This window comes from Anopheles moucheti, chromosome 2, assembly GCF_943734755.1.
Source record: "Anopheles moucheti chromosome 2, idAnoMoucSN_F20_07, whole genome shotgun sequence".
Taxonomy (NCBI): Eukaryota; Metazoa; Arthropoda; class Insecta; order Diptera; family Culicidae; genus Anopheles; species Anopheles moucheti.
The window spans coordinates 478,095-501,779 of NC_069140.1; the positions used below are offsets into that span (position 1 = coordinate 478,095).

The 23,685-nt window shown below is 48.1% G+C and overlaps 2 protein-coding genes across 2 annotated transcripts in view; one reads left to right on the forward strand and one right to left on the reverse strand.

Annotated features, from left to right (window-relative positions):
- The window catches only part of LOC128309459 (homeobox protein homothorax), a 169,862-nt gene that overhangs the window by 119,488 nt on the left and 26,689 nt on the right, over positions 1-23,685 (reverse strand). The window contains exon 4 of the mRNA XM_053045859.1: positions 14,886-15,027. Coding sequence (XP_052901819.1) covers positions 14,886-15,027 — 142 coding nt within the window. The remainder of the gene's footprint in view (positions 1-14,885; positions 15,028-23,685) is intronic.
- The window catches only part of LOC128309458 (uncharacterized), a 195,683-nt gene that overhangs the window by 69,517 nt on the left and 102,481 nt on the right, over positions 1-23,685 (forward strand). The window lies entirely within an intron of this gene.

Below are 23,685 nucleotides of genomic sequence, written 5' to 3' on the forward strand. Positions count from 1 at the left end.
ATTGGACACAACGATCCGGATCCGATTCGAAATATGCCGGAACATACGCAGCGGGACAGCAATGGACCAGGTTCAGCGAAGTCGCAAGACACACGCTCCCGGGAAGCTGATCCGCTCTCATGGCGTAATAATGCACGGGTCAGTGAGCAGGGATTGGAATTGCCAATGCGTACACCGTTTTGCTACAAATTGAAGGTAAATTGACAAAAGCCGAAGGGCCTAACACCAGGCGTATCAACTCTTACGCAGGGAGCCGAATGTCTGTGCTTCTATTCGCAATTTTCCACGCTAGGTTTCTTCCAAGGTTTCGGAAAAAGTAAAACCTCTTTCGGCAAAGAACCCACCCCCAAGCATACAGCACAACAGTGCAGGACTATTTTATTTCATAACTTCATTCGCACACTTCCCTCAGTGCCTCCCCGTTACCTCCCTTCGAAGCGTCCCCATTTGTTTTCGCAGGGACGGAGGCCCGGACTATGGTTGTCGGTCGCAGTCGAATTGGGATTGCGAGGTTGGCATTATGGAGGGATTACTGCGATGTTGAACGGGGGAAACAGTCGAATAATATCCTTTTTTTTTGGGGAGCTTATGTGAGGCTTCTCGATCCCTCCGCTAAAGGGCCATGTTCATGAGAATTCGGGCTTTTCGGTCGGTGTGTAGCCAGTGGAAATGGATGCCATTAGGGTTCGGTAATGGTTTTGCTGTGGCTGCGCGTCACAATCGCAGAAGTTCTTGGCTCTTCACGGATAAGCCGCGCGTTTTGCTGCTGCTGAGTGCACTTTCTTTCCACCGTCCTGCTCGTTTTGCACCGGCCATCATAAGAATAGGTAAAAAATGAGGAAAAATGAAATATCATCATCCACCGCGCGAGATGAAGGAATTCCTAATGGATTTTGTGCACTGCGTGCGCGTTGCGTGTTCTCGACCCTCGGTGTGTGCTTATTTTACGGAGCAATAAATTTATAACTTTATTTCTGCAACAGCGTACCACAATAATAACAGCAAAAGCAAGGCAACGGCCAGAACGGTTTGGTAGGCAGTGCCGGTATGTCTTCCCGAGTTCCCAAACCAATATCTTGAGCCGGAAACCATTCGGGAACTCAAGAAATCTGTTCACGTTTCGTGTCGATTTTGTTTGGTGATTTCATTTACCATTTTATGGGCGCAGGGAATATTGCCGCTTTATGGGAAAGCGAATAATTTGAAAGTCAATTTAAATGACTTCCCTCAGAATCGAACGGAAGTTTTCGATAAGGATTCTATTAATTGCAACATGCGGAACGGCAATTAGACGTAATTTGTCATTGACTTTCCAAATTTCTAATCCAACTCCGGCAGTATTGCAAACCGGGACGAGATACGTATAATTCTGTCTCGATTGCACTTTGGCGCTCCGAAATTCGATTACAGATACGGCAAGTGTGCGTGTTTAAGACGAATTCTACTTACGAGTGTACCGAAACTATTCGTTGATGTTATCAAACCAAGCTGTATCATGGGTAATGACATGTGAAGTCGAAGCGAAGCACGCGGTCTGCAGTACAGCTAACTTCCGTGACTTGTAGTGATTCCCGTGGTAAACAGTTTCCGAAAATTCCTCACGACACTGGGGACATTCGTACCGTCCGTAACTCAGGAAGTCCCCAGAAGTTGCGATTAATTCTCCAACAAGGAACATGGAACAATTATAAAGTCCTCCCGTGTAACCGTGTTGGACAGGCAAATGTTGCTGGTCCTTTAAGCGGATCGACTTAACGACGGTGGAGCAGCTATTTAACGCTCGAGTTCAGAAACTGTCCACCTCCAGGCAACCCGATTAGCTTCGACCTTGTTAGAGAGTGTCTTCCCTACCCCGACCTCGTCTTGGGTGTTAAAGTATATTAAAACGCCGTTTTAGGGATAAGCTATAAATTACCCTACCGAGGAACAGAGCCAACAGTTCTGCGATCGAAAGGATACGTCAGCGAAGGTTTGGCCGATCGGATCTCTCATGCTACGCACGATCGTATCAAGATATGAACCGAGGGAACCGAAACCCCCCCCCCACCCCCTGAAATCATCTCTTCATCCCGGTGCCTTCATCGTTCGCATCTGGTGCACACGGTTTTTACATAAATTATGAGCATTTATTAGTGCTATGCGATGCGGCGATTTGAACGATCCCTCCCTTTTCGGCACATGTTATTAAAATGTGTCATTAGGCAGCACCAGCCAGTAAGAATAAGAGCAACCGCAAAGCAAGCGAGACAAGTTTTTGTTATTCCGGGAGGCCGGACCTGCTGATGAGATAATTCCCGTACCTAAAACCCATCGGTACAGGGCGAAGTAGACGAGAATGGTCCGAAATCGGAATGAAAGGAAAGCCAAACGCATTCAGAAATGGTAATTAGTAATTACTTCTTCTTTTGGTTTTTCTATCCGCTCTGTTCCAGAGATATGGATCGGTTTTCCAAGGAGTTCTCATCAGAAGTCAGAAGAGTTATCGAAGCACACACGGCCAAAACTATCGGTCTCTTAATTCCCAGGCGGAAGCAGAAATCGAACGGCCCGCAAAAACCGAAATGCCATACGACAATGATTCCTTAATGGACGGTATCGGTAGTTCGGACTCGATTGGATTGCTCTCCGGTGCCTAATCCGATGCCACAGCCAACACGGACGAGAAGGCACGGTGGCACAGTAACAGGCACGCGGGCTAATTTCATCATCCTGCGCGTGTATCGACTGTCGATAACCGGAAATAACATATCTTTCACTGCTCAGCATCCCAAATTGCCAAAAACGCGCCCCTCCGTCTCCTCTCATGCAGCTAATTGCTATCGAGAAATCGAAACCCCCCGAAGAAAACTAAATACCCGCACCGTACCATTAAACAATCTTCATTTCGAATGGGGAGGAACAATAAAAAAAGAAGAAAGAGAAACGTCTTCCTTTCAGGCGCCACCCGGTTAATGCGGGTGTGAGAGAATGTGAGAAGGTGCCGAATGCTGTTCGGTATTGGGTTGGTTTTGGTCAAATTTATGATCAAAACAATAATCAAATCGTTTCGAGATAGGCCTAATAAAATATGCTCTACCCTTGTGGTGCGAGTACGATGCAGGGCGGTAGCGGTGGTGGGGGTGATGGTTGGATGGAGGCGGATGGCGCCTGTTCCAATACTGCCACACACATATATAGATGTAAGTGAGGCTCATAAATTATCGTTCGGGCCCCAATAGCCGCAGAAGCTGCTGCAGGTCCCAACACCGTGTACTCATTCCGCAGGACGATCCCGAAACGGTGAGCGAAACGCCACGGACGGACGAAATCCAATGTGCACAGACTGCATTAAAACACACGAGAACAAAACACAAAAAAAAACGATAAATAAAAGAAGAACCTCAAAACCAAAATAAACATTCCATCATCAAAAAGGGCATCTTGGGCGTACGTGTTGGGGATCTCACGGTCGCTCTATCTCACTCTCGCTGTCTGTCTCTGGCCCTTCCCGACCAGCCCAGACCCATCGCCGTGATCGCGTAAGGGCCCCCGCGCGCGACCACGTGTGGGGATCGCACCAAGTGTGCATATAGTTGTAAATAGTTGTTGTTTGTAGATCGAGTATTGATTGCAGATTTTTCGTTCCCTGTTTTAAAAGGCTTTCGTGGCGGGAGTGAGAAAGCGATCGGCGTGTTTTGTGTATGCCCATGACCAAAGCACCATTCGCGCCCCCGGACCGACTGCTCTTCGGCTGCTCATTGATGATTGCATAAATTTCCAAACAAATTCTCGTCATACTTTCACGCCTTTTTATGATGCACGTCGTAGGGAGGTTTTATTTTTTGCTTCCTTGCCTGCATGAGGAGTTGCTGCTTTGCTTTACTTCTGTTTTATTGCAACCATTTCGAAGCAACCCATTTCGTTATTTATTCTACCTTCCGAACCCGAACTCGAACAAAGTTTGCTTAAGTTGTTTGTTTGTACAACCGGCAGGCTGGCCGGCTGGTTGGTTGGTGCAGTGGGAATGTTTTTGTTTTTCGGCACTAATTATTTGTGGTCAAGTGATTAATTTACCTTACTCGGGGGGTTACCGCTGTTTGCTACCAGGAAACGATTTCACGTAACGCATAAATCTTTCGCTCGGTCGCAAACGCACGAAGATTAGGGTGTACGAACGCTAGTGGCTGCCCCGAACGCAGGAGAAGTTTCTTTCAAACTCCTCGGAACGTAACGGAATAAAACTCCAATTAAATGTCATTTGGTGCTTCTCAGACAGAAACAGATTTGCAATCAATGACCTCTGCTTCTCGGCAACGACTGTTACCACATGCAGTTGAGCCAGCCCGCACATATGGCATATGCGTGACGAATTCGATTTCGATGACCTCATCCAGCTGAATCCGACTCAGACCGGTGGAAAAGAAGGCAACAAAAAGAAAACGCGAATCTCCCCCGTAGCTCCCGGACCCGTGTGGTCGTCCTTGGCGAATACAAATGAAGCTGAAAGTGCACATTTCCATGCAAGATGTGCAGCAGCAGCAACAGAGACAGAGCAAAAAAGGTCCAAAGAAACGCGACCCAGATAACAAAAAAACAGCAAAGTAGCCTGTGCCAAATAGTATTGACCATCCGGTTCGTTGCACGCGGAACTGTTGCTGAACGGAGGACGGATGGTTCGACCTGCCGCATTTACCTGCTGTGTTACTGTGGTTGCTGTGCAAATCGGCATCTGCAATTGCAGACTGCAGTTTTGCCCATTTCGATGCCTCTGCTTCTTTGAGTAATGTTTGAAAGAAAAAAGCTAAATCCATCGAAATCTGTTGTCGGCATCCGGAGAAACGGCATATGGCAGCAGAGGTTTTTTCCACTCTCTTTCACCCTCTTTATCTCTCTCTCTCTCTCTCACTCTCTCTCTCGCTCTCTCTCTCGGTTACAACTGTGTGTACTGTGCCTTTTTGGTCTTTGTTTCATTGCATTCCAGCACCCCAGATTGTGTAGCAATCCTATTTTACTACACCATGGGAACGCACTGGACGAAGTAAGGAACTCTGGTTCTCCATGTCCCATGTGTCCGAGAGTAAGAAACCCATCTGACATACAAAGATGACCTCCTCCCGGCAGATTTTTTTACATTGCTCAATTCTAATGCTTTCGAATCTTTCAAATCCGATGCAAAACATGCTGTCGGATATGAAATAGAGAAAAACCTCAAAGATGTACAAGATGCGCTGCTAGTGATTGTTGTACGGTTTCCAATTCCTGGAAGACCAACCCTACATGTTAGGAATGTCTAAAAAAAACTCCCAAATCCCAACCTTACAACAGGTCCCAAAGATACACTCTGCCCAGTTTGTGTTTCACTGGAAAAGCTTGAGATCACCAACAGGCTGGTGATCGAATTCATGGTACTCTCTTTGTGAGCTGTGTGAATGATTAGATTTCTCAAACCAACAATCCCAAACTGCCAACTGCAACATCGGGAAAGCGAAAGGACACCGTACGATCTTAAAGCGAGAAGAATAACACATGGCATTGAACATGTTGAACGCAAACTATTCCCTAAGCAAAGGAAAAGAGACTTAAAGGAATATGAAGTGACGAACGGAAATGCTTTGGTTGCTTTTGTGTTCTTTCTGAAACTTCATTCCAGCCAGGAATCCCCCCGGAATTATGTCCCCTTCAGATCAACTACCCATATTGAAGGTCCGGTTGTGTCGCGAGGACCTGGACATAGACGATCGGACACAGACCGGTGTTCGCGACCTTTTTCCCGGGTTTCAGTCAGTGGTAATTGATTTTTGACACTGCTTCTGATTTTTTTTCACCATTGCTGCTTTTATGCGATCTGGATCCGATTTGGACATATCCAAACGAAAGATTCTATTTCCTTAGAAGAACTTGGATGTTGAAACCCTTAAAATTTCCTACTCCAGTAAGGGATGTTAAACGGTGTACCACCATCAGGAAGAAACAATTTGACATAAAGAGGCCATCGAACCGATTTTGCACGCAAAACGATCGAATCATAGCACACCTGGCAGTTATTACGCAATAATCCAATCAAATGCGTTCGTGTGTCCCTTCTACAGTAACCTTTTCGTTCATATTTCCATTGCCAAGCGATAGACAAAATCTGGGAAATTCCCCTTTGCACAAGTTGCACGGATTCATCTTGCGCTGCAGAACAGTTTGACAGTGACTAAAACACGCTAAAAAAATAGCGAACAGAAGCGATTGCCAGACCCGACGGCAACGGAAACTGACCCATCCTGATCGTTAGCATGTTCTGTTTTTGGCCTAATGCCATCTTCTTTTACTACTGCTACATACTTTTCCACATTACAAAGTATGCCAAGCCCGGTTTATTTGGAGTTGTTTTTATTATTTAATCGTTTTTTCCTTTGCATGTGCGTAAAAGGGAGCGTGAGAGTAAAAAAAGCTAATGGAGAAAATAAGTAAGGGATATTGAGATGGTTTTTTCTTCTTCTGGTCCTGAGGTTCGTTAGTGGTTCGTTTGTTCGGTTTTTTTTTGTGCAAAACAACAAAATCAAAAGGTCCCCTTGTTGCATTTGCCAAAACTTCTCGCGCGTTCAGCTCTTTAGCAGCCAAAAAAGCAATCGATCTCACCGGGAGGGCGCAAAAGGATGTTCCCTACATTTCCTCCACACACAACAGGAACACAAGGAAAGAGGGACAGCGGGAGGAGTGGAGTGGCTGAAAAATAAAACCATCCGCCGCAGCTTAAACTGCTTTTATACGGAAGAATGGAGAAAAAAAAAATACAAAAAACTAACGATCCAGCCCGGAGAATGAAACAGTGCGTTTGGGTGATCTTCGCGCGTTCCATTCGCCTAGATCGAAAGCAAAACGAGGCATCATACAAAGGAAGCAACAACAAAAAAACTGTAACAAAAACTTAAATGAAACGAAACGAAAACCAAACCCAAGAGCAGGAAAATAATGAAATTCCTAAAAAGGCTAGTCCCCGGCACACGAACGTCCCAAAATCCCGATACAAACACACACCAGCAATGTCACCCCGTGGATTGTTGTAGCGTTTTTCTGTTGTTGTGTGTGTCTTTCTTCGGCCAACACCGCACACTGCAGGTCCCAAGAAGGTCTGCTTAAAAAGGGGGAAAAAACCCAGTGCCAAACCTAGACCCATCCTGTATGTCGAAGAGTCTAAACTCGAAGCAAAAAAATTAAAAAAAAACCCTTAAGGAGGTCCCTAATGCTAACACCCCGTGCGATCAGCGATCAGCGAGGAAGGAGATCTTCCCGGAGGAAAGTGAAAAGCGGGAGAACGCAACGGAGCCCTCCGGTGCGCTGCGGGAATCGGCTCGGGCTGTCATTTGGCTGTTTGCACATGATGCAGCCAGTCAGCCAGCCTGCCGAGAGGGTTAGGGCCTTTCTTTTACAAATTGGAATCCCCTCGGGATGATCGGAAGGGTCGTGTCCCTAGCGCAACGGATTTCATTTGTCGGCAATTGGGAGGATGGAATGGATAGTTCCAAAACATTAGGTCCTAACGTACGTGGATCCCGAGCCGAAGGTCGTTTTTGTTGATTTGGTTAAGTTGAACAAAAAAAGTGTTTGTCCAAGGCAGAAAGAACTCTGACGCTCATTCTCTCTCTTTCCAAACTTAACGGCAGGTAGAACTAATCAAATAGGAAAATGAAAATTATGTAGCCAAAGCACTAGACTTCATCGGGCCACAGAACCGCATAACTCAGTGGCGCACGCAGTCCAAGTTATCTAGCGACCCAAGGTCGCATCGACCATCGGCGGAGTGGAACATGCACACTCCAAAGTGCTCCTCTGCCTCCCTTTATGTGTACCCTCCCTTCTCCAGTGAAAATGGTGGACCAGAACTAGGAAGAAAGCAGATCGGCATGAAAGAGGGTTCGGTGTGGTACCGGGCCGATCCGACATAATGAATAAGAGCAAAATTGAAAGTCTCTTTTGATCACATAATTGTAATCTTCGATATTTTCCCCCTTTCTGTGTTCCCATTGTGTAGCAAGGGCCCGAAAGCCTTACCGCGCATTGCACACGCCTCTTCGCTGCTCGAATCTTGGTCGTCACGATCACGGGTCCGGGAATTCAGACCTTTTCAGTGGAAGGTGTTGTGTTATTTCTCCCGCTCACTGATCCCATCTGTGTTTTCCGTTCCCCTCGTCGTCCCACGTTCCTTCGCCTCTTGGTGTAGTCTTCCCAGGGGGTTATTCCTTTTTTCTACGCATCCATAATGGAAAGTGTTTAGCCAGTGGTGGATGCGTGTACAGCGTGCCATGTACACCGTACGTTCCATTTTCTATCCACCCTGCTAGGGCTAGATTCCTGCGGCCCTTTTGCCCTTCGCGTAGGGCTCACGAGTTGGGTCACGACGGTATAAGCTCGTCTCTTCCACCGTGATCGTCTACCACCAACCCTGTGGATCACATTGAAAAGATACCAACCATTACCGGGGCGAATCCTTCTAGCTTTTGAGGTACGGTAACGCAAGCGCGAATGTACCGAAGCAGCCAGAAACATATGCTTTTGGTTGTGTTTCTATTTGCCCCCGGCGGGCTTTTGTTCAAATGATCATCTGCGCGGTGGAATTTGATCCAGCGCAATCTTGGAGCGTTTCTATGTGACCCCGTGTGTGTGCCGAATATGTAGCGTACTACGGCCGACACTAGGCACACTGCAAATCAACAAGACACTCACAGCAACACAGAAAAAAGTCGAGTTCCACACTTCGAATGCGAATTCCAACCGATCGTGGTAAGAGTAAATTAGAATTCCGCTTTAAAGCAACAGATTTCCCACCCGAAATGGATGCATCTCTCAAGGCAATCGGCGATCAGCGGAGAGGGAGACTCGTCTACCCACAAAATATGACCTTAACCAAATGCACCACAGGACCCGCACTCGATTAGATCACACACTTCACTGTGATCGTGAAAATAACCTTCGAAATCATCTTAAATTTCAAACATCTTTTGGTCCGACTCCGACCGATTTTTCGTGCACGTTTTGCTCTTTTTAGATCTCTTGGTCTTATGTTGCCACTATCATTGTGTGCATGTGTATTTTTTTCTGGTGCGTTGAAGCGTAAAGTTTATTCTATTTTTATCTCTTATTTCATTTTTGCTGTTTCTGCCTTTTATGTGTGCCCTTCCCGTTTTTGGTTGGTTTCCAGCTTACCCGCTCTCCCCGATCCAAAAACCCATCCCATACATTGATCACTTTAAGCGACCGAACAAAACCAAAACGGCATTAAAATAACGTCCCGCTTCGCAAAGAACGATTCGCTTTTTTATTCCGCAACCTACCAAAGAATTTGAAAAAAAACTCACACACACACAACAGCATCCCAACGTACTGCAAATGGCTCATGAACGGGCGAAACCCGGCTGAGGGTTACCGAGGGCATTTATACGTTCGCTCTCGGTCTCGGTTTCGGCTAAGCTGACGGTCCAAAATTTCTAACTAGCAACCTCTGGATGCTGTGCCGAGTCCTCTACCCTGCTAACAAGCAGAACGGGCGAAAAACGGGTGTAACAAAAAAAAACTTTGCAACAATCACAACAGAGTGAAGAAAGAAAATAAGTTTCCGACTTCAACAACAACAACAACAACGAAATAACTCCAAAAAAGTCCGTACGAACCGAAAGGTTCGCTGCCGTTGCCCACAAAAACTCAAACACGGACAGAAACAGAAGGTGAAGATCAACAAACCAAAGCGAAGAATGTGTGTTAAGCTTGAAAAACGCATCAAGAAGAAAATCAGATTAGTGTCATCTGGAAGAAATTTTATTTCGTTCCGTTTTCGTTAACCCTCTCGTTTTCCATGCTGTGCCAGCTTTTTGTGTTCTTCAACCGTTTGGGCATTTGGCTTTGTAAAATCCCAGCGCAGAATGTTTCTCGGTGGGTATCCTACAAACGATGCCCATCGTAAACGGTGGGTGGATCATTGAATGATCGGCAGGCAGCAAGAGCAATACATTTACTTCTAATGCTGCTCAGAATGTTTCTGCCTGAAGAATGGGCCTGGCCTTTGCGTCTTTGCAACGGAACGGACAACCTGACGTTCTGTACGATCGACATCATAATTCTGATGAAACGCTCGTATCCCCGAATCGTCCAAACATGTGCCGTGAGGTTAGAGGGACAGTTAGAGTAAGCGATTCAAAAGGTCTGCGAGCCAGGCGAGCCAAACCTTTCTGTACGAAGTGAACTCGCTAAATATGCAGATGAACCTGGCCAAGCTGCCAGATCGAAATGAAAACGAAATTTGATGATATCTTTTGATTGAAAATAACTTAAGTGCAGACCAAGCCTATAATTATCGCTTGCGGTCATTTGGAGTTTCTTTTGCTAAACGAAACTTTCGACGAATCATTCAAGGATGATGAAGAGAAAAACGATCGAACTGTAAGGTGTGAGTAGACAGCAAAACGGACAAGGGGCAGATCGTTAAAATGACTCGCAAAGTAGTTTTATTTGATTTGTTCTGTTTGGCACCTGCCGTCACGAGATCTTCATAATTTATCCCTTTGCGTGTAATAGAGCAATATTGTATGCTTGTTGCGGTCTTGAGTCACCCGAGAAATAGAAATCTACTATTAGATATGGATGGATATGGTACATTCTTACTAACTGGTACATTCTTACTCAGCAGTACAATATCAACTTCATCAACTACAAAAACCTGTCGTTACAGCCAAGCACAGACCGCGCAGAAACGAATGGGTCATCAGCCAAATTTACATTTTTGCCCAGTCACGCGGTCGTGCCTGCGAGATCCGAGGAAAAAAAACGGGAGCAAAAACCGCCCCAAAAATTGTAAACCTGACCTGCAGTTGGTGTCGCGATCGTACCCGAAAGGGGTGAAGCCTCACGGTAGTGATGTGTCCTCCCGTTATCTTGATGCTGAACAGCATGATCCGCTACATTTTTTTGTGTGTGTGCTGCTTCGCTCCACAAAGGTCCAGCACCGTGGAATGTGCGGCTGTGGAATTCGCGAAATACGCGTAACACAACAATAGTCGCCCAGACGGCGTTGAACAATGCACACATTGTGTTATCGATTTTCGGTTCCTCCTGGCTCGTCTGTTCTTGAAATGATGTGGGCTGTGCCGAAGTAAACACCTTCCGACAGGCCGTCTGCATCCATCCCTCCATCCCTTCCGATCCTTGGGTCAGTGTAATGCAAGACTCTTTAAAGCATACCCAAGACAGGCAGCCATCGCCGGGTGCGTAGGGATCGAGTTCCAAAGCATGACGACGAGGTCCATCTGCGGTTACGTTGAGTGTCGTCTAGTGATTTTTTTTGTGTTGTTTGTCTTCTGTCATGTATCTTCAAAAAATGGAAGGTAAATTTCGGTTTCACTTTATTTCTTGGGCCGGGTCTTTATTAGACGGTCAACATGCGTCCCAAATGCGCCGAGACAGTGGCGTGGGCGCTCTGACGCCCATCTCGGAACCGTCTCGGATGCTGCTCTGATGACGCAGCGAGAGTGGTGGCGGGCGAACGAAATAAATAACAAAATAACATCAACATCGGTAATGACCCGGACAGTACGATGGCGAGCGATACCCACACCTTCCAATGTCCAATGTCTTCTTTTCTGCTGCTGCTGCTGCTTCTCGGCAAACCCCCGGGGGATTGATTACGGTCAGACTAGAAATGACCTAGAATCAATCAATATTCCCACCTCTTGCGTTCGTTATCCCCCATTAGGACTGTAAAGCGAGCCCTCTCGAGTATCAACCCATCGGTCATTCTGGATCTATCCATGGTTCTTCCCGGACGGCATACGGACACGAACTAGCACCGTAAAAACACACAAAAAAGAGGAACCAATTTCGTAGAGCACCAAAAGCGAGTCTTGGGGAGCGCTGAGTGCCGTAGAATGTCCTGTGCGGGGCAGTGAGAATAAAGGAGTGGCGAGATATTCAACAACCACGACTTCTTCACTGCACCAGGTCGCAAAGGATCGACCAAATATCCAAGACGAAACCGTCGCACAACCATGCACACACACACACACACACACACACACACACACACACACACACACACACACACACACACACACACACACACACACACACACACACACACACACACACACACACACACACACACACACACACACACACACACACACACACACACACACACACACACACACACACACACACACACACACACACACACACACACACACACACACACACACACACACACACACACACACACACACACACACACACACACACACACACACACACACACACACACACACACACACACACACACACACACACACACACACACACACACACACACACACACACACACACACACACACACACACACACACACACACACACACACACACACACACACACACACACACACACACACACACACACACACACACACACACACACACACACACACACACACACACACACACACACACACACACACACACACACACACACACACACACACACACACACACACACACACACACACACACACACACACACACACACACACACACACACACACACACACACACACACACACACACACACACACACACACACACACACACACACACACACACACACACACACACACACACACACACACACACACACACACACACACACACACACACACACACACACACACACACACACACACACACACACACACACACACACACACACACACACACACACACACACACACACACACACACACACACACACACACACACACACACACACACACACACACACACACACACACACACACACACACACACACACACACACACACACACACACACACACACACACACACACACACACACACACACACACACACACACACACACACACACACACACACACCCCACTGTTCCGAATCTCGGCACGGCAAGACTGCCGACACGACGGGAATCGGGCAGATAGCACACGCCTTGCCACCTTTTTTACAGCCTCTTAAAACGGCCATAAAGTTGTCCGAATGCCGCGCGCACGCTCGCGTTTTATCGCCCTCGCTCTGCCTGATCTGGTTCCTCTGTATCCTTGTCTCTCGCTCTCTTCCAGACCCGGCCACGAGGAGACCGGGAGTTAAGATTTTCCGGGACCGGTTATGGTTTTTCCCTCTGGCTGTGGACAAGGGTGCACACGCACACACACACAGACGATGGCGATGGAATCAAGAGTGCTCTCAGGGACACGTCGATTTGAGGAATGACATAAAATGTTGAATGATCTTCCTCGCCATCGGGGTGTTTCTCGGGTGTCTTGGGAATGATGTGGATTCGGTACGGTACCGACCCCGCATCGCGCACCTCCACTGCCAATGCCTTTGTCCCCCGCCTGCCGATCATTAAACTGGGCCCGCACATTTTAATGACTTTCGCGCTCCGTCCGCCAGTCTTGCCGCAGCTGTTTATTGGGGGGGGGGGGGGGGGATCTTTCGGGAACCCCGTGCACACACACACACACCCCCTGTGAATGAACCGAGCGCAAACGAGTTGTCGAGCCGTGGCGTGGATGCCGTTGGACGGCTGCGAAGGGTGGGACGCGACCTTGCGCGCTTTTTTCATTGGCCGTGCACAAAACCAGGCGCACGCCGGGGTAAGCGACGCGTTACGCTATGGTACCACTTAAGCATTCCGGTGTCGCCAAAAGTGCGATCTCACTCGGATCGGAGGAACGTCGCGGATGTTTGTTGCTTCCCGTGCTAACGCGCCACGATACTGTGCGCCCAGACGGAACGCACGTGCTGGTGTGCGTGAAAATCCATCTCACTTAGGCAGGGCGCGCCAGGAAATGGGTAAATGGATTTTTCAAAGAAAACAAAGCACGCAAGAAGCGCACCCGTGCGGCAGTTCGCGGCAGCTCGCACGGTATTCTAGTGGGTTGCATAAAAACCGTTAATTAATCGCGGCAGCTCGCACGGTATTCTAGTGGGTTGCATAAAAACCGTTAATTAATCGACTTTCGCGCGGCTCACAAACGCAAATAAACGCCCGAACTGCATGGTTGGCCATGGGAATGGGGAACCCGGGGAGTGCACGAAGGAACATCACACCAGGGCAGCGTATCCAATTCCCTTCGGCCCTACCGATGGCATGCCCATGGCGGAGTGTTTTCGGGCAGGCCTCCCATCAAGACGCCACATCATCTCGTGCCGTGGCGTGAAAAGGTCATCCGAAAGGCGAAGTCGCGATGGTACCGAGAGCAATGCCGTTGTTGCCCCGCTCTGCTCGCTATAGTTAGCAGCCGGGCAGGCCATGGCTGGCGCTGAGTGTGGTGTTTTGGCGAAGACCTACAGGCCTGCTGCTAACAAATGACAAACAAACGACGCGGCCAGCCGCGGGACGGAGTGACGAAGGACCCCATGGCCATCAATTTCAAGCTGCGATACGACCATCGGTTGATTATGAATGATCGATCGTTTCTGCTTCTTTTCACACGATCATCCTGGCCCGGGTTGGTTGGTTGGGTGCCTTTCTTCTCCCATTGTGTGCGAGTGCTCTCGTGATCGTGGGATGCATTAAGCATTACTTTGTTGATCGGCAATCAACGGGGACCTCCCTCTGGGTGAGCACCTCATATGGTTCTTCGCCCGTGACTTTGATTAATATCACACTGTCCCAAAACAACACAAACACACACACAACTCCCGGAAAGCTGGAGTGCTAAACATCATGTCGGAGCACCACGATGCTCCGGTGTGGTCAACAGAAGAATGCATTCCACTTGGCGTCTTCGCTGCAGAGTTCTCATCAACCAAACCTCGGGAACTCGAGATCGCTTGTCTTTCCCAAAAAGGAGACCACAATTGTTGGTGGCGACGATGCTTAACGTAAAACCGTACGTACCTGTTTGCTGAATACAGCCACATCTTCGCTAAAGGAGTCTGACGAACAAACGTCACCACCGGCCACGCCCGGTTCTCGAGGAGTGCAGGTTGCTAGTTCACACTTTTCGAAGATTAGTGCCAACAGCGGGAATAGCGGGTGTCTGTGGAGGAGAAGAAAGAAGCAAGGGGTCAGTAACATACATCATTAACATACACTCTGAGGCCGAAAGGAACGCGAGCATTTCCCATTTTCATTAGGAAGGAAATTCATTTGTAGCGCCGATAAAACTGTGTTGTCACTCCCGCTGTACGCGGTCAAGCTTTAGTTCATCCGTCCGATTTGTACGTCGTCGAAACACCCCACGTCCACTAATGCCACATGTAATTTCGGGTGCCGCACTAATGTTGTATTAAAAATATGCCACGTAATCGACGCTCTACAACCAGACCGGAAGACGACCAAATATATGCGCTCGTGTGCTGTCCAAACGAACGAGTTGGAAAAGCGAGCGAAAGTGGATTAATGGACGTGTACCGTGCGTGGAGGCAGAACAGAAGAAATCTATTCCCCCATTTCCACGCAATGTGCCGATGTGCGATAGTGTGTTTGCTTTCCGATTGCCGTGTTGGGTTGCCTTTGCCAAGTCATAAAGCAATCCACAAGCGAACAACCCGTCAGCCCGCGTGAGCTATGGAGATCAACAATCAAAATAACCACCGTCGAATGTATCCACCGTGTTGGGTGGGTTCTTCCGGGCGGGGAGGGAAGGAGGGACAAAGGGAACAAAGGAGGAGCCGCGGGAGTACAGGGAAAGGCAATGTCATTAGGAGTTTATGCGTTTGACAAATGTTGAATCACGTCCCTCTATCAAAAACGCGCACCACGGACCATGCTTCCATGGAGTGGGCCCGAAAACTTTCGGAAGTCGTTCGGTTTCTGTTTACTATTCCGCTTGCGTCCTTCCCTGGTGACACATTACCATGTCCCATGTCCTACAGAGATTGCTCGAGATGCCTAGGAAGCTAGAATATTCGTCAAAAAACACACACATTGGAGAACGGTAACGAAAAAGTCATTCCCCCCAGACGTGTATCGCTCACCTCCGAGTACAGGGCTGCGTTCAGGGTGCTGTGTTTACTTATTTGTACTATTTTCCATCATTTTTCTCTCGGCCCATCACCACCGCGTGTGGTGTGGTGTGCCTTATCTGACTCCAGTTATGCATCGCACACGCGGTGCGGTACGGAAAATTCGGGCATATTTGGAACAATTTAAGCCATTATGGCGCGATATATTGGGTTTCGGTCGACATGAGGGCACCGGAACTCGGGAATAGATAGCATGCGGGGTGATATTGACTTGTCTACAATGCCTTCACACCACGTGCGCCTTCCGGAGGTAACGAAGGGTCACTGATTTATCCAGGTGCTTCACAACGAAAAAATGATATACGCGATCGCTCTTCAAAGAAATCTTCACCTTAACTCTATCACAATTCCACATTTCATGCTTGCCATGCTCAACTTTGCGCGCTCACAATCGTGCCCAAAATTCTTATGATCCCCTTTCGCGACACCGTAAACAACGAGTAGAAGAAAGATTTGTGCGATAAAAGCCTCAATAAAAGCCAAGCGGAACCGGCTCGAACCGAAGTGAAGTTCTGAAAGTGCTTTTCCTTCCACTTCAAAGCGGGGTCAGCGAATCGGAATCTGTGCGGGTGAGATTCCGTATGCGTGCTCCGAATGCGATCCCCATGAACAAACCCATGTTTGGTGTTCTTCATGTGATGGATTTATTTAAACGGGTGTGATAAGCATCTCGCTTCTTCAGATGTTCGCCTTTATGCTTCACCGTCACCGTGGTGTGTGCTCGTGCCGAGAGATCGTGTCGAAGGATGACGAGTGGTAATGGTTCGTTTCCCCGGCTTTGAACGTCTCCGTTGTTGCGTTGTGTCCCCAAAAAAACAGAACCACGCCATGGCAACAGCATCCTTTGCAGGTGTTACACAATGTTGGGAGCTGTGCTGGAAAGTGCATGAACACATTCCAGCGCAAAAAGAGAAAAACCCTTCACCAGAAAAAGGAAACAGGTTGCGGCATTTGATGGACAAAGTGACACAGCATCCCCGTCACCATGTGGGGTGCGAGAGTACGCTTCGGAATTTGTCCAGGGTGACTAAGTCCGGCTTTGGTGACACGGTCGTCGCGTCAAGGTGCTGCTGCTCGACGCGATACAAAGCTGGCCCGGCCCTGAGTGGATTCGTCAAGAATCTTGCTCTTGGAGCTTGGAGAGTTCCGCACAAAACGTTGGAAAAGCTTCACCGGCTACGCCTCCGATGGCCCGGCCCTCCACACCGTGCAGTTGATGTCTATATTGAATGTTTATTCCACCAAACCAAGCAGCGCATTCGCACGTGAGCATGCAATTGTGGAGGCACTCAAGTTCCACTACTAGCTGCACACATTCTGTGGTCAATGGGGACCTCCGGCTTCTGGAGTGGAGTTTTAGTAACGGGGGAGGCAACAACAACAACAACGAAAAAGAGGCAAGAACACTAATCTTCGCATTGCCCCGCTTGTGCAGCGTTGCGTGGGCAGCACAAACCCCGTATAGCAACCACATTATTACGGTGTGTACATGTCGAACGTTGTTTAGTGTAGATAAACAAACCGAACGAAACAGAGCAGACTCCGGCAGCTTGAAGCGCGGGCTCCAGCAATCCGCCGGCTCAGATATGCCGAACCGACGAGCTCATCGCGTCCTCCGCCACAAGGGTGCTTGCGGTTGTACAGGGCGATCTTCACTACATCCCACACGCAAGTAAACACATGCCGAATGCACCTCGTATCCCGGTTCCCGGTCCCTGGGCGAAGTTGGTATGAAGCTGGAACACAGCTCGGGCGGTGGACAAGTCTAGTGGCAGCTTCTTAACCAGCTCTCCGGAGAGCAGCCAAACGAAAGTCGGTGCCCTGTGGTACACCACGACCCTTGTGGCATCGTTTCACTTCCGCAGGAGGTCGCAACCATCCGTGGCGTCGTCTGCTACATCCCAAAAGAGAAGAAAAAAAACGGGGCACAAATCCCATCGCCATCGACGGGGGCCATGCGTTTCGGAATGAGCAACCGTGGTACGGGCGACGACACCGACGCCAGCGTACGTAAATATTTTGATAATGTCACTAAATATTGTACCGCATCCGCACAACCGTGCACACACGGGAATTGTTTATATAATTTGTAGGATATTTTACCAACGTCTGTTTGTCCAACAATCCGAATGAACCGAAGTGCAGCGGGCTGTGTATTCGGTACATGCGAAGAATGCAGTCCAGCCCGCGGCCCTAGACCGCGCACATACACAAGGTCTGCAGCGCAACACTAGCGGCCGGTTGTTGCATTATTTGCGCCATTTTGGAGCATCGCAAAAATCAAATAAACTACTTCTTGCATTAACCAAGCAAACGATACTTGACCGCTTCCTGTGCAATGCAGAGCACATATCCTTTCCGAATGCCTCATCCTGCATCTTAAGCTGTTCTGCCATTAGGGAGAGATTTTGTTTGAAAAATCATCCACATCTGCAGCCATTGCTAACCAACGCAAGGAAAGGAAAAGTAAGTACGCATGGGCTGGAGTGTTGTTTTTGAAGCGCTGAAAAAATAAAACGCAATCCGTACACATACGCGCACCGGGTCTTGGTGCACATACGTCAGTGGAAAGTGTTCTGTAAATATACACAGTGCAGCCCATCGAACCGTTCCCCTGGATGCACTGGAGAATCTTTCTGTTGCTTATGCTTTCTTCCCTTGCGAACGGATGCATCTGATCCGGCGAGATCATCGGAAAGAAACTTGGAAGCAACTGCAGCACCCTGAGCGCGAAGACATCACCAATATGTCCTTGCGTCCGGTACTCCCAGCCCAGAGGAGTGAGGGGGAACTGGGGCAGCGTCGGAACGGAAGAAGCTCGTTGTTATCCACCCCCGGATTGCTGATGTTATTGTACTCTCCCTCTGGGTCGCGTTCCACTGTGCACACATGCGGGAGGCAGCTGCAGCAATCGGTAGCTCCAGGCTCTGCCACTAGAGGAGAGAGATTCAACCCATACGCATCATGCAAACACCGCAAACCCGACCAGAGTGGAGGTTTCCGTTTTGTCGTTCTTCTACTCTTTTATTGCTGCATTTTATTAGCCGTCTCAGTTTCTGGCCGCCTGTCACTTGGACTGCGCGCAAACCCAGTGCCATCACGCGCCTAACGAGACGCACCGAGACGCAGGAGAACAGGAGAAAAAGAGGAAATTAAATCCGAAATCGCATCTCCAATGTAATGTCCAACACCTTCGACGCGTTGCCCTTCACTGCTGGATTAACTGTCATCTTCGTCAAGCTGTCATTATGGCAGTTCGATGCAAATAGACACACTCGCCCCGGATCACTCGTGTGCAATGAGGGCTTTGTTTTTGCTAATTTCTGCTGCAGGATTATACCGACGCGACACGGTACGGTGAATAGATCTTCAAGACGAGTGCCTTTTGCGCAAACGGAACATCCTCGCGCGTGAACTTTGGACGCGGTTCGTTCGCGATCATTCGCGTCACGATCACGCACACCATGTAAACGGTACGATCATTGCGGTCCGGGTGCATGATGCACCGCATCTTCCACACGCAAGACACAAAGTCGCGCTCATGATCGTCATCTTCATCAACTTCAGGTCTTCAGAACCTCCAGCATTTGGCAATGAAGTTGATGGAAACCTTGTCACAAACATCGACCAGCGATGGGACTGGACATCGGAGGAACGAACTCGTGGTAAGATGAAGTGTGTGTCCCACCTCCTGCTACCAACATTCTCGCACAAACCAGACGCACACACAGCCGTGCGCAGCTGACATGGTCCGGAATCGAACGGGAAGACTCCCGATGCTGATGCCCTGATGATCGTTTATTCCGTTCAACCCCAAAAATGCTACTCTTCTCACCCTTCGCACCAATGTTGCAGTGCCGCGAAATGCCACTTAATGGGAAAAGATCAACACATTCGGGTTTGCCGTCCGGCCCGTCAGCATCATCCGCATCGCATTTGCTCTTGCACTGCGAACCGAGCTGGTAGACAACAAGGTTGCTGTCATACATAAAGTATGAATTTTTAATGAAACAGAATTGCATTTTGGCATTTAAAATGACTCCAACGGACTCAGCTTCGTTTTGCACATTCTGGCACATCTATCCCGTACGCGCTCCCGGAACCGGTTACCATCAGTGGGGAAAGGGGTGGAAAGGGGAAGCGGTGAGCAAGCGGAATCCGTTTGGAGAGATTTGAATTGCTGCAATCCTTTCCTCGCCGTTTGCCAACCTCTGTCGCCTCCAGGCCTTATGGCCGGTTCCTAGTCGGAGAGGGAGGGAAAAACATCACTTGTCACCGTGAGACGACCATCGACTGCACCGGAAATGCAGCACAGAGTGAATGAAATATGCCAGAGTTGACGTCGAAGGCTCCCCGACCGTCACGTTCTCACGGAGTTCTCCGTCGTCGCACCGAAATAAATGCGATCGCAGGCTTAACGGGACGACGATTAATTCCAGATTAATGACTTGTTCGTCGCATACGGTCGGTGCAGCACGCGGAAACGGTACTGGCGAGCGAGCGAGACCGGGGGGAGGGGGTAAAACGACATTCTTCATTTAACGATCGAATAAAACTCCGGCATCGATCCGGCAATCAAATGGCATAGAAGATGAGATGACGAAACGTGCCATCCGCGGCATCGATCGGGCCGGAGTTTTGCGGAGTTTGATAAAGTTGTCCGGGATGAACATATACATCAAATAGGTACATCCGTTCTTGTGCTTGTTAATTAGATCCACAGGGGCTATAAAAAGGGGCAGGCAAACATCAAATGTCAAATTAAAAATGGAACACGGTTTTTGTCGTATTTTACAACTGTTCCTAGTGATGTTTTACGCGAGCCGAATGCATCTTTAATGCGCGTGGCATCGTTTTGATGGTCGTTTTTGTGTCATGTGTACGTGACGAGGGGGTTTATATCCCACACACCATGAGTTTATGATGATTTAAACGACTTATCGAACGGGGACGTATTTATTCGCGTCGTTGCACTTATTGCACACTCGTCAATATTTGTCAATCGGAATGGAGAATGCAAACAATAATAGCATCAGACGGATGCAACAACATTATTGTCGTTCTATTTGTTTACTTTTTATGTACATCAACAACATTCTTTGATTGGGTTTTGGTTAAACATTCACCCCAGAACAGGGATTTATCAATATTCGCTCCGTTGTAGAATGATGCATTTGTGCATTGGGAAAGGTAAACAGACGAACGCAAATACAGCAATTAAATGTGTCATTTAATCATACCGAATTACGGCTTATCATTTCACATTAGTACAGGTGTCGTGGAGAAATAATTTGTAAAACACCCAAAACTTGCCCACACTCCTACCGCCCGCATAACCATTCCATCATTTACCCCATCATTTATCCATCAATGTTGTAATGACTTTCACAGCGCGTTCGCTTCCTAATCGTTTCCGATTCGGTGGGAGTGTTGTGTGCATTAAAAGTGTACAAATTAAAAGATCACTTCCGCTCGTGTGGACACAACTGCCACACCTTTCCTCCTGCCCTTGGCCACCTTCCCCGAAACGCCCAGCACTTAATCAATTTCCATCCGACTCAAACAGCAGTGACGGTTCCAAGGGTTGGCAGTACAGGGGTTAGAGAGAGAGAAAGGGAGATGGAGAGGGAGTACAGCATAAAATAAAGAAAAAAGCCTCCCTAAACTAAACACTGCTCTTCAGTGCGACCAAATGTTCGAAAACCAACATGAAACAAAAAAAAGCCCACACAAGCAAACAAAAAATAGAATACACACACACATACTCTCAACCATAACCACGTACGCGGCTCGTTCGGGGGTGTGCTGGTTTTCGATTATAATGTGTATAATAAAATGCTGCGGTAGCGATCGGATGATCAGATTGTGTTCAGCCACACGCGCACTAATGGGATAATAACGGCTTGCAACTGGACCGCACATCGCCCCACACGCCCCGTCACCCTCGCTTTTGGGACAAATTGTGGTGGCTTTTTTGTGGTATTCCATTCTCCCCAGAAGGACCTTTCCCTGCATTTCGGCTTTTTTTTCTTTGCTTGAAGCCACCCACCCAAACCGGACAACCAAACTACTTATCGAGCATAATTATCCCTTTCGCACCCGAAAAAAGGACCTCAGAAGTTCGGAGGGAACCAGAAGCTAACGAAACAATCAATATGCAGTCCAGCGAACCGACACATGTGTCCCTTCGGATCCATCTGGAACACGATCGACAAACACACAAGCCGCAAATGTGAAACCAAGTGTGTCACACACATGTGGTGCAAGGCGAAGTGTTGAAGGGTTTTGGGTCCCGTTTTGGTGCGTTGTTTAATAATTCAAAAGATACAAATGAATTCAAACCATCTGTGGTGGAACATCCATCATATCCTTCCTATAAAGGTCGACACGATCTAAGCGATGATCTTCGTTTTTGTCCAAAACGTAAGAAAAGCAGCTAAATCAGCATCTAAAGTACGTGTACCGAAAAATAGGCGGATAAACCGATCCAGAACTAATAATTAAGCTTAATAGATTGATCACAGTTTAAATTTATAGTTCACGGTGTGTCCACTGTGCGATTGATGTGCATAATGGTGGTCTCGCCACACTCATGCACTCTCTCGACGATCCAAAAAACGAACACCACGCACTGCATGAATGAATGAATTGGATGGAATCTGGAAGAGAACCTAATTTAATGGGTATCATTACGCAATTTCATAATCATCATAATTAGCTGGCGTGTTGCAATTTGTTATGATGGTTGCAAACACACACCCTTTAGCAGAAACAAGCGAAAAAGCACCAAAAGCGATCAAACCGAAATGGTCCCACCGTGTTTGGTTTTGATCCGTCCAAGAAAATCTAATCGGACTCATCCTTGATCGTTGCTTATCGTTCGGTTTCTGGACTTGAGGCCAAATGGAACAAAATCGGGCTGGAGACCATTTAGGGTCCCATTGCAAAAAAAGGGCTGCCACTGCAGTGAGCGAGACTCGCATCAGCCGAATGAAGCAACCAATAAAACACAGCCCGACCGGCAAACGTTATAATTTTCCTACAAAATGTTTACAATCGAGATAAAACCAGTAATTATGCGTGTTTTCTTAAATTGTTCACTCCGGTCAGCTTGTTTGGCACATCCTTGCCGGCATCAATGCGAACCAGCGGTATGGCGGAGCGCAAAGAAAACGATGCCTTGTTTCTCTCTTCATCACAACGACCGTTGGGCACACGAGCAGAAACGGAATGATTTATCGCTTTTTAATGTATTAACACGCCGAGCCGAATGTGACGAACCTGCCTCGAAAAGTCCACCACCAGTTGTGGGCAGTTTTTAATGCAAAACCCCCCCCCCCCCCCATCCAATCTAGTCGCTTCGTCTGGCCGGGGTCTGTCTTAGGGAGGGCTGGCCCATCAACTTCATTGTGGCACGTTCTCTCAATACCATGTCCACGAGATGCCGGTTAAGTGTGAAAAAGAAAGGATCCTCCTTTATTCGCGACTCGCGAGCGCGCTCGTGTGTGTGTGTGTTTTATCGGTCAATTTCGGACCCAGGGAGTTCAGAGCCGCATCCGTAACGAATCGATCAAGAGATCTAGAGATATTGTCCCGGAATGCTTCTCCGCTGGCCAGATCTCGCGGATCTCGCCGATGAGAAAAGGAGTTCTTTGTTTTGCGTCTCGTCT